This window comes from Ursus americanus, chromosome 30 (genome assembly GCF_024610735.1).
Source record: "Ursus americanus isolate L20-20 chromosome 30, mUrsAme1.1.p, whole genome shotgun sequence".
Lineage (NCBI taxonomy): Eukaryota > Metazoa > Chordata > Mammalia > Carnivora > Ursidae > Ursus > Ursus americanus.
In genome coordinates this window covers 20,282,579-20,298,864 of record NC_142156.1, presented here as the reverse complement: position 1 = coordinate 20,298,864, position 16,286 = coordinate 20,282,579, and the positions used below count along the sequence as shown (strand labels likewise).

General features: G+C 57.5%; 1 protein-coding gene across 1 annotated transcript in view; it reads left to right on the top strand.

Moving 5' to 3' along the window:
- The first annotated feature begins 331 nt into the window (after positions 1-331).
- The window catches only part of LOC148107454 (uncharacterized), a 61,451-nt gene continuing 45,496 nt past the window's right edge, over positions 332-16,286 (top strand). The window contains 5 exon segments of the mRNA XM_087857165.1: positions 332-365; positions 570-806; positions 809-1,011; positions 1,013-1,049; positions 1,052-1,267. Coding sequence (XP_087713291.1) covers positions 332-365; positions 570-806; positions 809-1,011; positions 1,013-1,049; positions 1,052-1,267 — 727 coding nt within the window.

Genomic DNA, 16,286 nt, shown 5'->3' with positions numbered 1-16,286 from the left:
CGTGAGTGCCTGCCAGCGGGCTGGGGAGTGTTCACGTGTGTGCTCTGTCCCTGACGCTGCGTGCTTGTGGGGTCTGGGCTTGTGAGGGTGTGCTCCTGGACGTGCGTGTGTCCCTGTGGACCCGACCACAGGCTTGTAGCATCAAGTCTGTGCATTTGTGCCCTCCGGGGTCCCCAAGTGGGTGTTCACTCAACAACACATTATGGAGTCCCTACTGTGTGAAAAGGCAGTGTACAAACAGCCCTCGTGAACAGGACATTCTAGTGTGTGTGTGTGTAACTTGTGTGTATGTGTCCCGTGTTTATCTCTGGGTGATCTTACACTTGAGTCGATGCCCCAGGCTACGCGCACGTCTGCGGTGCGCTGTGAGTTTCCTCGTGCGATCACTGGGCAACATCTGTCCCGTGAGGCCCAGGGTGTGAAAGTCTGCAGCTGAGAGTTGGGCTCCCTACTGTGTGCGGCAGCCCCCTAAGTGAGCTCCACCACGCGGCTCCCTGCGCATCCGCGTGTGGCCCTCCCCGCGCACCCCCTCCCTACCCACCGACCACTCTTGAGTTATAATTTAATAGCCGAAACGCGATTCCAGTTAAGTATCTGGGGGCTGGGGAGGAGGAGAAGGAGGGCGCGAAGCCCCACAGGAGAAGGAGGAGGGGGCGGGACGGGGAGGCGCTTTCCCCCTCCTTCCTCCTTCAGGGAGCTGCTAAAAAAAAAAAAAACGGCGTCGCGCCCAAGTGTAAGAGTGTCTGTGCGCGCGCGCACGTGTGTGTGGCAACGTGTGCGCGCGCGAGTGGGTGCGCGCAGGGCCAGGCGAGGCGATGCGGGCCCTTTAAGGAGCCCGAGGGGGCCGGGCCGGGGTGCGTCGGTGCGGGCGGGGAGCCGGGAGCGGGGAGGCCGAGCCACCGCCTCCCGGGCTCCCGCCCCGCCCCCTCCTCCCCCTCCCGCCGCCGCCGCCGCCACCGCCGCCACCGCCGCCGCCGCCGCCGCCGGGGAGCGGAGCCGCGGGCAGGCCGGGCCGCACCGGAGACCCGCGTCCGCCCGCGCCCCGCCCGAGCTGTGCGCCCGCGCCCTGCGCCTCGCGATGCGCTCCAAGTTGCGGGCCGGGGACCCTGGGCAGGCGCCCTAGGAGGCGGCGGCGGGAGGATCGCGCCCCGGCTGGAGGCCGGGCCTGCTGCGCGCCCCCAGCCCGTTCGGCACCGCCACTTGCCTAAGCGCCCGGGCGGCCCGAGCGCGCCCCGAGCCCGGGCGCTGCCGCTGCCACCTCAGCGAGGTGAGTTGGAGCCGGGGGTCCCTGCGGAGGGCCGAGGGGAGGCGCGGGGCACGCTTCCGGGGGATCAGGGGAAGATCGGGCGGCGCACGCGGCGGAGTTGGCGGGGCCCCTGCACTCCTGAGTTGGCGCTCTCGGGGGGTGGCCTGCTAGGGAGCGAGGCGCCCCATAGACTCTGCGGCTCGCGTGCGTGGGGGCGCTGGGGAACTTAGGGGAACTCCAGCTACCCTGCGAGGGGGCAGGAAGGAGGGAAGTGGCCTGGGGGTGGACTGGCGGGGGGACGCCCTGGAAATGCGCAGGGCAGCCCCCCACCGTGTGCCCCAGCCCTGTGGGCATGGCCGCCATGCGCCTCTCTCCTCCCCAAGTAGCCCCAGGCTTGGGGGTGACTCTGCGTCTTATTTTCCAGCAGGCAGCGCGGGCTTGGGGAGTCCCTGGAGATGGCACCCCGTGCTCCCCGGCCTGGCTGCCATGGAAGGGAGCATGGCGGGTTCCCGCCAGCTGGGGGCGGGGGCTGGCGGGGGCCGCGCCGGAGCCGAGGAGCAGAGGGCACTGGGTGGGGGGTCCCCCCGAGAGAGGCGCCCCTTGTTCCCCCCTCCCCCGCGGGCCGGTGTTCCTGCTGTCTGGGCCTGCCTCCCGCGGCTGGTGACGCCTCATTGGGCCGCCTCCTGGTCCCTCCCCCGGGCTGTGCAGATACTTGGGATGCCACTAGTTTGGGAAGTTGGAATTCAGAGCCGATCCCACTTGGGCTGGACCCGGAGGCCCCAGGCCCTAGAGCTGGGGGAGCATCCCCAGTGACCTGCAGTGGGGGGGGGGGGGACTCGTGGGGCGCGCTTTCCTCACCCCAGGCGCTTGCAGAAAAAAGCCTGAGGAAGGGAGAGAGGGCAAGGCGGGCGGGAGGGAGAGACATGCTGTACCTGTGAGCTGCTGTCGCCCGGGCCCAATTAGCGTGGGGCGCCCGGCGTTATTTTTACATTGTAGGTTTATTTTTTTGGAAGCTAGTGTCCTCCCGCCGCCAGTCGCGCGCTCGGTCTCGGCTCTCCAAGGGTCTGGTGCAGGCAGCGGAGGCGGATCTGTTCTGTCGGCTCAGCCTCCTCCCTTCCTCCCCCTCCTCCTCCCCCCTGTTGGTGAGAACTGGTTTTATTATGATTATTTTTTTTTCCCTTTTGCAGATTTGGAGGAAGGATGTGTGAGGGAGGGCGGGGGGAAGGGGAGAGGATCCCTGTGGGCTGGATGGGGGAGTTCTGGGCACGTTGGGATATGTTATCGGTGGCCTTGACTTTGCCCTTTTTTTAAACGAGATCTGGGTCCTCGCGGCTGCTTTGATATAAGGGGCTCTCAGGGCCAGGCGTGAGCTGGGAGGGCGTCCCAGGGCATTGTTGTGTCCCTCGTCGTGGGTGGCCGCCTTCTTTTTTTTTTTTTTTTTGGTTGGGGTGGGGGAAGCAATCAGAGAAAGGAAGAGATGTGAGCTGGGATAGCCGAGCCTTTCACTGCCTACTCTGCAACTCAACTCCCTGGGTTCGAATCTGTCTTTTGTCACTTTCCTGGCGGCATCACCCTGGACAAATTACTTAACCTCTCTGTGCCTCAGGCTTCTCAGCTGCAAAGTGGGGTAACAATATTCCCGAGTTCCTGGGTTTGTTGTGAGAACCGGGAGTGGTAATACGTAGAAGGTATTTGTGTGAATGTTACTATGACCACTGTTTGGTTATTATTTCTATTACTAGGTTCTAAAACTTGGCCTTTCATCCAACGGCCTGGATATCTTGAGAGATATCTTGAGATATCTTGCCTTTTGCTGGGGACTGGGGGATCTAGCGGAGGAAGGACGCTTTCTCTCCACCCCCTCCCTCCGCTTTTCCTGGTGGCGGATGGAACAGGGCAGGGGTTGCCTTCAGCCCATTGAGCGGATGCACAGACCTAGCACGACCTAGCCGGGCGGTGGGGCGCGCGCAGGTCCTGGAGCAGGCGCGGAGCGGCGAGGGCATCCCGGGCGCTGTCTGGCTTCCCCGCCTGCCGCCTTGTCCCTGCTTGGAAATTTACCGCCGCCACCGCGGCCGCCGCCGCCGCCGCCGCCGCCGGGTGCCCGGGGAGTCTGCGGTGCCCAGACGTGGGGGCGGGAGCAGAGCGGGCCCCAGCCCTGGCCTCTTCCCACTGAGCTATTTATGCTTGCTCCGGGATCAATACTATTGATAAATCCATGTAAATGGTAATGTGGCTGTCAGGTCCCAGTGAGGGATGGAGACCCCTCGTGGGGCTGCGCGCACCACCCCCCTCCCTGGGCGAGTGTTCGGCTACGTGGGAAGGATTTATTTGGCATAATCCGTTCTTTCCCCCCAATTAATAATACTCATACCACCTCCTAAAGATTTCTGAGAGCTCTGCAAACACGCATTTAGCTGCATGAAAGCTCCGAGCTGGGGAGGGTGTGATTGTTTTCTGGGCATGAGGGTGGGGGCTCCGGGGGTGCAGGTTGGAACGCCGCCCCAGGAGTCCAAGCCCCCCAGTGCCTTGCCATTCAGGCTGCGTGTGGAGGCTGCCAGGCCTGGACTCCCCCCTGACTGCGAGGTGGGGGTGTCCCTTGTTCTGTGTTCCCACCCCCCACCTGAGGCCTGTGGGTGAGGTCGGTGGTTCACTCTGAGATTTGGGGGGGGGGGTCCACCTACGGAGAACCCAGCCTGAGGAGCTCCTGTCTAGGAGAAGCCGAAGTGGTCCAGGCAGGAGAGCTCAGGCCCTTCCCTCCTATAGCTCTCTGAAGGAAACCCCCCCATGGCACTCTGCCTCTGACAAGAGAGGGTTTGAGAGCTTTTTATTTGTGTGTCTGTTTTTCCCTTCTCTGTTTCCTTTTCATGTCTCAGACGCCAACAGTAGCCTCCCCAGGTGACACCTCTGAAGGGAACAGCTTGCAGGAGCTGGTAATTCCTGCCCCAGGCGCCCCGGGGAGGGTGCCAGGAGGGGGTCTGGGGAGGGCCAGGTGCCCAGGGCCAGGCCAGGCTGTCATCTTAGAAGGCCTTGTCCCATGGGTGGGTATGTGGGGTCCCCAGGGACATGACCCTTAGGAAGGGTCAGCTGGCATCCTTTGAGGATCCCTGGGGGTCGGGAAGGGATTTTATCCCCTGTCAAGTGGCTTCCTGCTCTACTCTACGTAAGGCAAAATGCTCTACAGGGACCCCCAACGCACGTCAAGCACTCTCACTGTGTGCCAGGCTCTGTCCTCCCCAGAAATCCGCTCATTCACTCTTGGTACCACCCTGGGAGGTCCGTGTTTTCATTATCCCATTTTATAGATGGAGAAATTGAGGCACAGAGAGGTTCAGTGACTTGCACAAGGTCACACACTGTGGATGTGGACCCGAGAATGAAGAGTGGGGTTGATTGCTCACGGTCTTGTTGGTGCAGCTCGAGGCTGCTGCAGACCTGCTCCATGGAGCCCGGCACCTGTTCGGAAGAAAATAAATTGTTTCTTATTGGAGCAGCACCTACAAGATCTTTGCCCCAGGGGGCAGGAGACCAAGAACCTGTTCTCCTCAGGATTTGGGGAGGGGGAAAGTGCCTTCGGCAGGCCCTGGCATTTCTTTGAAGTCTCATTTTATCTTAAACATTCATGCAAATTTGGCATTGGCTTTGGTGGCTGTGTTTATTTTGAAATGAAAACATGGTTTTGAATTATTTAGCAGGGCGGATAACGGGGCTCCAGAAAGTGGCTTCTGAGGAGTGCCGTGGCCTGGACTTTCCGCATGCTGGCTGGGCTGGCCTGCAGCCCTGGGATGTTTCTGTAGCAGGAGACCTTGAGAGGTCCCGAGGTGGAAGGCAGCTTTTCCCGTTTTCCAGATGAGGGCACAGGTCCGAGGGGCCAGGCCAGCCCAAGGTCCCACAGTGGTGTGACTTTGGCTTACAGTGATCAGAATCATCATGGTTATTCACCCAGCTGGGCTCAGGCGAGCCGCCCTGGACAGAGGCTTTTTGGTTTCATAGAACCGTAAGGAATCATCCTCCACAAACAGTAGAGGACGGACTCGGAGTGTTCAGTCCCTGATTCTCATTGGGGTGGCCAATTTAGCAGGTTCTGGTGAGTTCAAGTCTGGCCCCTGCTTCTCAGAGTTTGGGTGTCCTGGTCTGTAAAATGGGCGCATGGCTCACTGCTGGTGGGGTCGTGGAGAGGATTACAGGGCAGAACGTGTGAGCCGCAGGTTTGGAGTTTGGCTCTGCAGCTTTCAGTGGTTTGAGTCTGGGCGAGTTGCTTAACTTCGCCGAGCCTCAGTGTGCTCATCTGTGAGATGGGGATGGTGACGATGAGGTTAGGGTCGTCCTCCTTCTGACTTTACTGCTGGGAGGACCTGCTGTGTGTCGCGAGAGCTGCTCTTGCATCATTACGGCTCACTCTGTCAGAGCGCGAGTGCTTCCCTGTATGGTTTATCGTGGGATCCCGGGTTGTTGCGGACAGGCTGCCTGGACATTTCCTCCCTCTAAAGGGCTGCTCAGAAGGAGGGTGCTCTAACAGAACGGGGTCTGGGGGTCTCTCCACCTGAGCCCCGGGGCCTGGCCTTATTGCCTTGCAGAGAGGAGGCTCCTTTCTTGTTGGCTGGTTGGCGTGATTGACAGATAGGTTCGGCCCCCTCCTCTGCCCCTGAAGGTTGAGGTTTTTAGGACTTGGGACTTGGAGCGCTTGGGCACCCTGGAGAGTTGGGGGAGGGCTGACACTGGGGACAGAGGGGGTCTCCTGGGGGAGGGCCAGGCTTCCCCTTCTCCTGGGGAGCAGGTTCCAGAAAGGGCTTCTTTGAAGTCAGACCTGGGTTCAAATTCTGCTTCCATCAGCCAGTGACTCGAGCAAAGTTCCTGACCTTTGGGCCTCCATTTCCTTATCCTGAAGTAGGAGATCGTGGCCACCTCCGAGGACAGTGTGGAGCGGCAGTGTCCAGTCAGCTTCCGGCCGTGGGGGACAGTGTTGTGTGCCCACAATGCCTGTGGCCACCCGGCATGGGGGCCTGTTGAGCTCCTGAAATGTGGCTAGCACGACTGAACTGGTAATTTTATTTCATTTTAATTAACTTAAATTTAAATAGCCACATGTGGCTGTGGCTAATGGCTGCCTAATCAGACGGCTCGGGCTGGATGATGGGACTCAGAGTCCGTGCATGGGAGCAGGGCTTGGCTCTTAGCATCTGATTTTTTCCTTTTTCGGTGTCTCTGCCCGGTGCCGGCATGGCACTGTCCTATCTTGGAGGGCCCCACACCTTCTTCGGTCCTTCCCAGATGGCCCAGGGCTGAGCCTAGTGCTGACCCAGGCGCCTCCACCCTCTGTCCTTCTCCTGCCCATGCTCCTGGTCTCACTGCGCCCTTCCTGTCCCTAAAGCCTCTGGGGCTGCTCCGTCCAGTCGACCTTCCTGCAACTGCGGGGTTGGCGGGGGAGGGGGGGACATTCTGCATCTGCCCTGTCCGACACCATCGCTATAGCTGCATGAGCATTTGAAGTGACTGCCACCAAGGAATGGAATTCCATTTTTTACTTAATTTTACTCAATTTTAATAAATTGAAATAGCCCCGTGTGGCCTGTGGCCACCGTCCCCTTTGGGCAGCTTGGTTTTAGTGCCTTGCCTTCTGTGTGCACTCGGGGCCAAATGCCAGTTTTCAGACCACTGGCTGAGCATTCTCTTCTTGGCCCTACAGGCAGGAGGCCCGAGTGCCCCTGAGGCCATGAGCTCTCTGCCCAGACTCCTCCACTTGCTCCCCTGGCTGTCATTTCCCGAGCACAGAGGCAGCTCTCGCCCCTCAGGGCTGAGCTCTGGTGCCAGGGCCTCGGACCTGGCTGGGCCCACAGAGAGGGTCCTCTGCACCCCCGCCCCCCGTTTGTTTGCACGAGTGCAGCTATATAGGGGAGGGCCTGCTGCCCGTAAGTTTTTTCTCCGTAGTTTTTTCTGCTATGAATCCATGCATTATGTAACAACTGGATTAACTTTATTTTTTTTTGGTGGGGGGCGGATAATGTTGCTTTCTGTTGTCATTTGAAAAAGAGAAGAAACTAAAAAGTAAGGCACTCAAAACTCTCTGCCACGGGCTTTGGGCTTCATAAAAAGTAATTTTTGTAAGATAAAATGCATGGGCCTGGTAGAAAGTTGAAACAGTTCGCAAAGGCGTCAAGAGAAGTCTTCTGGTTTCTGCCCTCCCACTATCTGTCCCCTGAGGCAGACACACACAGGTAAAGTTTCCCCTCAGAGAGACGCTGGTCCTCTGCCTGCCTTAAATGGACACAAATAATACCACCCTATTCACATCTTGCTTTCTTCCCCTAAATTAAAACCTATCTCGGAGCTTATTCTGGAACATATAGAGCAGGTATCAGGAGAATACTGTCCACAGGCCAAAACCAGCCCACCTCCTGTTTTTTTTTTTTTTTTTTTTTGGGTGGGGGGGGCAGAGGGAGAGGGAGACAGAACCTTAAGCAGGCTCCGTGCCCAGCGCAGAGCCTGATACGGGGCTTGATCTCATGACCCTGAGATCATGACCTGAGTTGAAATCAAGAATTGGATGCTCAACCGATGGAGCCCCCACCTCCTGTTTTTCTGTGGTGTGCAAGCTAAGAATGGTTTTTGCATTTTTTAATGGCTGAAAGAAATAAAAAGAAGATAATATTTTGTGACCTGCGAAATGGTATGGAATTTAAATTTCAGTGTCCGTAATAAAGTTTTATTGGAACACAGCCATGCCCATGCACGAATGTGTTGTCTGAGTCTGTTTTCAAGCTATAGATGAAAAATTGTGGAGTTGTGACAGAGGTCCGAAGGCCTGCAAGGCCTAACAGCTTTATGGCCAGAACGTGATATGGAGCTAACTCATTCTTTTTAACTTCAGCGTGACCATCTGGGGTTCTCGCTGTTGATGAAACTGGGGGCCCAGAGAGTATTGTGAGTTTAAGAGTCATACTGAGCAGGCCCTTAAAATACCTCCTGTTGGCCTGGCTAATTGTTCTTGCCGAGTAATGCCGGTGCTCCTGGTTATAGTTCACTGTTGTGGGATTCAGTAGGAAAGAGGGGGATGCTAAGAGGCAGTCTGGACTGATTTCTCTGATGCCTGAGACTCTAATCCTTGCTGCTGGGTGCTGCAGGCTTGCTGACGCTCCTTCTGTGTGGTGCTATGGGGTGTTCACAATTTTGGGCAAGTCGCTCCCTACCCATCTTGTTTTCCTCTTTGCTTTGGCCGTCAGGAAACTCGAAGCCAGATTTGCAGCCTGCGTTCAGCAGTCTGGTCTGTGTTTCTGTTTTATCTACTTCATCCTGATTTTACATTACTTTGTCCCTGGTTTTTCTCTTTGCCCTGACTTTGCCCTCCGATAGTATCTTACCATATGCATTCCTGAAAGTTGTCTCATCTCTGGAGGGGCGCCCTGGAGCAGACAGGAGTAAAGAAAAGAAGAACGCTTTGTGAGATGTTTTCATGCTTGTGTCCTGTGGGTGTCTGTGGGGCGCTGGATCAGCCCACCTGGGGAGATTTTATCCTGGAATCTCCTGACAGATGATCCCAGGAGGAGACCAAGGCCTGGCCCCATGGAGGGTCTTAACCAAGGTCAGACTCGGGGCTATAAGCAGGATCTTTGCATGTGCATGTTGGGCTGGATTTGGGAAGATGACAGTGAGTGATTTGAAGGGTGGAAGATATCCCTATTGGAGGCCCTGGGAAAGGTCCTGGAGTGGAGCAGGTGTCGGGCTCACCATCCCGAGGTCAAGTGTCACTTCTGTCTCTTCCATATCTGGGGCCCCGGGGCCCAGGGATTTTGGAATTTTAGGGTGGCAGTCCTGTGGGTGTGTCCACAGTGAGGAACCCCTGGGGCATCTCTTCCAGCCTCCTTGCTCTGCTCTTGCTTTCAGATGCCCTGCTTTCCTCCTGCTGACCTGGGGTGTTTCTTGGAGCTGGGGGAGGAGTGGGGGAGTGAGTGAGCTATAGGGTGGGTTGTAGGAGGTGGGATTGGACGAGACGAGGAGCGTGTGTGTGCACATGCTGCATGTCCGAGCTTGTGTGCTGTGCCGGGGCTGGGAGGCTCAGAGGCCTTTGGGGTCAGTCCATCCTGCAGTCTGGTGGCCGAGGCTCTCTGCCTCTTGTCTCCCAGGACTGGCCCACAGCTCTGAGTCCCGGGTCTGCCTCTTGCTGGCTGTGTGCCATGACCTGGATGAGTAACGGAGCCTCTGTGCATAGCTCCTCAGTTTACCCGCCAGTGAAATGGGGTGATGAATGACACAGTCCTCATAGGATGTGGTGAAGCAGAGGGGGCTGAGGGGCCATCTGAGGCCAAGGCACTCCTGCAGGCTGTGAGCTGCCCTCTCCCTCCTGTCCGTGGCTCATGCACCCAGGGAGCCCATCTGGGGCCAGGCAGCAGAATGCAGGGGTCTCCTGCTAGTGGCACATGGTTATCCGTCAGGGACCTCAAGCCCAAGCTGTCCCCCCTGGACCCAGGTCCTTCCTCACGTCAGACCCTAGTCCTGGACTTCCTCCTGGAGTGTGGGGCATGGGCCATTGACCCTGGGTTCGCCCTCGCTGTCCTCTGGTGTGGTTGCCTTCCTGGCGCTTGCAGTGGCCCCCTCCCCAGTCTCCCTGTGGCTGTCTGCCCCTGCGGACGTTCTGTGTGCTACGCGGGCGGGGCCCCAGCAGTGCTGTGCCATGACCTTACTCAGAGACCTGAAGGGCTTCCCACCACTTTTCACTGCCTTGGAGGCCTGTCTGCCTGGGCGCCTGCCGACCTCTGACCTCCCCTGGGCGGGCCCCCTGCAATCACTGTGCGCTATGCTGGTGGGTGGGTGGGATGCTGGCCAGGCAGGGCAGGAGGGGTGGGAGGGAGTGGATTTTTCTTTGTGGCCTAGGGAGCCTCTCTGGGAGATGCTGTCAGTCAGGAGGCCTGGAGGCCGGGCCCGAAGGTGGCGCAGCGGGCCCCATGGGGAGGGGTTGCCCCGGAGGCCCCTGCTTGTCCTCATGCTGAACTCCGGTGCCCGCCACAGACCCTCCGGGAGCATCGCCCAGTGCCGCGGTGGTGTCTCTGTGGCCATGGCAACCGCCTGGCACCAGGGCCCTGCTCGTTAGGCTAACGAGGCAAGCCTGCTGGGCCGAGGTGGGGAGCCGGCGGGGAAACGGGGACGTGCCGCCCCAGGACTCAGCTCGGTTTGTCTAGCAGGCCACTGGGCCAGGAGCAGGGCCCAGCAGGAATCAGGGGCCCCCTCTGGGGTCCTCGGGGCTTGGGCCAGGCCCACACGGTGGGGTTCTGCTGGGCATTGGGTGTGGTAGTGACTCGTGGCTGGCTCCTATGACCAGTCGAACTGGCTGGGGTGGGGGGAGATGTAAGCAGGGGGTGGTTGGGAGATGCCCACTTTCCCCTCTATCCTCCTGAATAGTTTTAGGCATTTTCACTTTTCCCCACCTCTGCTCCCTGCACCCCATCTAGGCCATTGTGCTGGGTCGAATAGTGTCCCCCGAATTCATGTTCCTGCAGAACTTCAGAATGGGACCTTATGTGGAGATCGGGATGTTGCAGTTGTACCTGGGCTAAGGCCCTGCTGGAGGAGGGTGGGCCCCAAATCCAGCATGATGGGGGTCATTTTTAAGCAGAGGAACAGGCCACCCGAAGAGGGGGCAGACACGGAAGCACCGTGTCTCTGAGCCCAGGAGCGCCGAGGATCGCTGGCTCGGAGATCCACGGAGCAGACTTCCCCCCAGCACCTGCAGAACTGGGTGCCCAGGCTTTGGGATAACAAGGAGACAAGCCTCAGTTTCCCCATCCATAAAATGGGCACAGTCAGATTACTTGTCTCTGAAAGGTGCTGAGGGGTTGAGTGAGGTCCTATATGGAGGGGCGTAGAGCAAGGCCTCTACATGGGTCAGCATGTGTGCTGTTGGTATTGGCTGCAGGGATGTTCCCTTTGCCATGGTTTTGGAGGAAGGTTGGGATATCACAGCCAGACGACCCCAGGTACCTGGGGGCCTTAAAGCCTGTGTTCCACAGGCAGGTGGCCTCTGGGTGCTACTGTGGCCTGAGATGGCTCCTTTCTGGCCTGTGTCCCCTGACCCCCACAAGGGAGCTCTGCAGGGGCCCAAACAAGGCCCAGGGAGCCTTTGGGGGGATTCAGGTCTTCTGTCTGGTGTGTGAGGAGAGAGACTCGTTAACTCCAAGAAACCCGGGGCCTGAGGACACCTCCGTTTGTTGGGCAGAGTTCTGTCACTTGGTGCCTCAGTTTCTGCATCTATAAAATGGGGGTAGCTGCGTTCCCTTCCTCATGGGGGAGTGGGATGGATTAGGGTGTTTGGGGTAACCTCTGATGATGTGCTATAGACAGGTGTGCATGCCAGCTCCCACCCCACCCTCTATGTCTGGTCTCTGGGCTGGGCTGGGCAGGGACGGGGTGCTTTGGGAAGGGCCCTGAGCTGGCTGGGGAGCCGGGTGAGCTCCTGAGGGCCTGTTTTATGGTAGCTCAGTTAAGCCCCACAATAACTCCCATGGGGCCAGAACCATTCCTTTCCCTGCTTCATGATGGGGAAACCAAGGCAAAGAGGGGTAGTGCCATTGGCTCAGGTCATGCAGCTCCTAAGTGCCTTCTGCCTTTCCCTTGGATTGTGGGTCTGGGGCAGGGGTGGCCTGGGTGCACTGTGTGTCCAGCCCTGCGCGTCTCTGCTCACTCTCTGCCCCAGCCCAGCCTGTCCCCCTTGGGGTCACCCTTGCAAGCTCCTGGGCTGTGGCCGGCTGTGGCCGGCTCTGCCGTGCAGGAAGCTGACCCCGCTGTCTGGGCTATAAATAGCAGCCGCAGCGCAGTGGCGGGCAGGAAGCTGCATCTCATGGCACCTGGGCTCTGGCTGCTGCCCCTTTGCCGCAGCACCTCCCGGAACCATCCTTCTTCCAGTGGGAATGCCAAGGCGGAAGCATGTGTGCACCGCAGGCATTGTGCCGCAGGTTTGCTGTGTGACCTTTGGGCTCTCACTGCCCTCTCTGTGCCCCTGAGCCCCTGGCCATGTGTTCAGGACGCCTCCGTGCTTCCTGGGCTGTAGAGTGTCCCCAGGGTGTCTGGATGGTGGCTGGGGAGGTGTGGAGGGCAGGGCGGGTGGTTTGTCGTTGAGAGGGGGGCAGGTGGTGTTTGCCTTGGAGGTGGGGGAGGTTCGCAGCAGGGGGTTTTCCAGGGACTCTGGGGAGGGGACCTGGGACCTATCTGGATGGCTGTGGGGGGAATGTGATTAGGTGGAGCTGCCTGGAGGGTCCTGGGCTGGCAGATGGACCACGGGGTGGGCACTGGGTGAGAACCCATCTCGACTGCTGGGTTCCCATGTGATTTTTGCACAGCCTCTTTGGGCCTCGGCAAACTCCTCAGAGTTCCTGGCAGGAAAGAGACACACAAGGCTTTCAAGCTGGAGAGAGCTGTTTCATCGCGCCCTCTGTCATCTTCTGTGTTTTCATGGTTAATATTGTTAATGTCATTTTGTTGTTTGGGGGCAGGGCTCGTCTTGTCCCTCTCTGGACTGTCAGGTCCTTTGGGGCCCTGGCTCCTGGGATTTCCTGAGTGTCTTTGCTGCTGGGCACATCGGTGGCCTCTGCCTCCCCGGTCCCTGCCTCCCGTTTCTGGCAGATGCTAGCCGCATGGTGAAGGCTAATACGGCTTGATCCTCTGGACGTGTTTCCGAGCGGGAGCGTCACGCTGCAGGTCGGCTGTACCTTGCAAAGCCTCCCACCTTCACAGAGGTTATGTGCTGTGTTGGCACCCGCACCGTTCTTGGCCCAGAGGACACGAACACGGATAAGTATAGGTTTCGGCAGGGTGGCTTCCCTGTTAGCAATCTTGCTGGACTGTGGGATGTACAATAGGGCAATTTGTGACTGGTCCAAAGAAAAGAAAGAAGCCTTGCCGAAGGATATTGATTGATGAGTTACTGTTGTCGTCTCAGAGAGGGAAGTCTCTAGTGATAAGCCACAGGACTCTGCCTGGTTCGTATGTTCATCAAAGGCTAGACGCGACACTGTCGGGGTATGTATTCACTGTACAGGTGACGGAACTGGGCGTGCCTGCTCGTGCTCTCTGGGAGTGGAGAGACTGAGTCATGTGGACCGTGCAGTTGCTTTCGGAGTTCGGGGTTTGTGGGGGTGGGCCGTGGGCCTTTTTCGCGAGGCCCAGGTATTTGGAGCCTGTGGTCAGGAGAATAATGGTTTCTCCCACGGTTGTCCATGTCCTGGCCCCCAGCCATGGGGCATATAGTGTCACACAGCAAAGGAGAATGAAGGCTGCTCATTAGCTGACCTTGAGATGGGGAAGTTATTCTGGGTAATCCTGGTGGGCTCAGACTCCTCACGAGGGTCCTCAGAGGAGGAAGCAGGAGGAGGTCAGAGCCAGACAGAGACTGGAAGATGCTCTGCTGGCTTTGAGGAGGAAGGATGGGGCGTGGAGCCAACCGCTGCAGGCAGCCTCTGGGAGCTGGGAAAGGCCAGGAATGAATTCTCCTGTGGAGCCTCCAGAAGGAACACAGCCCTGCCAACAACTTGACTTCTAGCCCTGTTTTGGACTTCTGACCTCCAGAACCGTGATAATAAATTCTGTGTGGTTTTAAGCCACCATGTTTGTGGTCAGGTATTACAACAGCAGCAGGAGGAAACTCATTCATGGCCTGTATCTGCCCTGAGTACCAGCAGCCGGGAGCAGCGTGGTCAGTGGTCATTTATTTATTTAAAAAAAAAAAAATCCATTTATTTATTTGAGAGTGAGTGTGAGCATGTGAGCAGGGAAGGGGCAGAGGGAGAGGGAGAGAGAATCCCAAGCAGTCTCCATGCCGAGCGCAGAGCCCGGGGGCTCGATCCCATGATCCCACAACCCTGAGATCATGACCTGACCCTGAGATCGTGGCCTGAGCTGAAATCAAGGGTCAGAGACTTGACCAGCTGCGCCTCCCAGGTGCCCCACAACATGGTCCTGACTGCCAGTGGTCTTGGAGTCAGGTGACTGCTCAGAGTCTCGGCCTTGAGCTGGGGCTGTGGGTGAGGGGCTTGGAGCCAAGAGAGGGGACTGCAAACTGTAAAGGGCCATGCTAGGGAAAAAATGAAATATGAAGGAGATCTGGAAGCAGAGAGATGACCCTTTGGAAGCTTTGGAGAGGGGGAGGGGTGGTGTGAGGTAGGGATGTTGGGGTGTGTGTGTGTGTGTGTTTTCTTAATTCCTTCAAATCCAGTGGGGGTACCTGGTCCCAGTGATGGCCAGAAAAGTAATACATCCCCAGCCTGTCTGACAACCTGTGACGAGCCATGGATGATTCTTCTGGGTGGGGTCTCCCAAGGGGCAGGTGTTCCAGATTCTAGGAGCAGACAGGTGATGCCACACGCTGCTTCCTTCCTGGCTTTATTGAAAAGGGGAAGAAAATGGCCTACACCTCTGGCCCTGAAGGCCCTTGGGCCTGCGTCCAGAAACCTGAACCCTGCAATTAAATGAAACTTGATCCTTAGGTGGGGAGAACTTCTCCAGCCCGAAGAGGCTTCAGAGACCAGGCCCTGGGGCCCTGCTGCTGGTGGATGGACTGTGTGGGGTCTGGCGGGGGAGGGGTGAGGGGGTCAGAGAAGCCACCTTAGGGAGGAAGACGGTGATAATGTGCCCACGAGGCCGGGCTCTGGGACGCCAGCGAAGGTGGCTGCCTTTTATTTAAACAAAACGCTGCAGGTGACTTTCCGGTCCCCCAAGTCCCCTCCCTGGAGGCCTCTACTTCTCAATTAGACGTGTACTCTTCTTCTAATCCATGTTTTCATGCTTCCCGGGCCCTGCACGGCCTGGGGCCCTGTCTCGTCTCCGGACTGGGAGGATGAAGGCACGTGGACATGTTTTTCTGTGGGCACTGCTCTGCAGTTTGCTATTAAGGTGAGCCGTAGGACTCTGCCAGTTTTGTAGGTCAAAAGTGGTCGAATATCGACAGCTTTTATATAATTCAAGCTAGTAATTTCCTGTCCATGCTTAGACAGGCGGTGGAGTGGAGTGACTACATGCAGGGATTTTGATGGCGCGCCGGTTCCCATTCCACCCCGTCCCCCATGGCCTCTTATCAGGTGTGAGCATCGGGCATATTATCGTCTCTCCCTGTGCCTCAGTTTCCCTGTATGTAAAACAGGGATGGGAATACTACCTACATTCCAGATGTGTTTTGAGGATGAGAAGTGTAATACACAAGTGTTTAAAAACCGTGTAGCTGTTGTCGTCATTACCATTATTATAATTTTTTAAAATTACAATTTTGCAGCATGTTGGTGCAGTTCGATCTAGCTGATGGATTTTAACTTCTGTAGAGATAGTATTTTGTCGTGGGGACACATGACATATGATCGGTGTAGTCCCCACAGATGCCACTTGAGTCGATTGTGGTGTTTGGACAGACCTTCTCCGAGTGCCTTGGGGTCCTCACGTGCGTCCCATCTCCTCCATGCGTTCCTGGGCCTGGAATCTTCGGCTTGTGGACTTTCCAGACATCACCAGCAGGCACTGCCTGGGGGCTGCACTGGCCAACCCTCTCTGCTTTGGGGGGTGGGATCTCCCTACGGCCAAGCCCTTGGGTGGGGCGTGTGGTTCGATAGCTGCCTTACAAAAAAGACTCGGTTTTTAGAAGCAGAACAAACATGTTCTCTGTAAGCTGGAAAATTAAGAAACAAAAAGCCTGCACATAAAAAAACCCGACCGCATTCCCACCCCCCAGAGAGGGAGCGTTGGCATTTTGGTGTATGTGGGTTTTGATGAAAAGGACTGGCTCTGATCTCTGCTGTGACCATGGGGCATGGGACCAGTGAACTATGGGGATTCTGCAGCCCCTGCTCTAGACCCAGCATCCTCAGGGATTGGGGCAGGGAATTGGTGGCTCAGGATGGGGCTTTGCATCGGCTGGATCCGGGAGCTGCCTCTGCCCTGCAGTAGCTGTGGGACATGGCTCATGGAACCTCACCTCTCAGAGCCCCACGACTTTGTCTCCTTGTAGGGTTTTTTTTTAGTTTTTATTTTTTTAAGATTTTATTTGACAGAGAGAGCACAAGCAGGAGGAGCA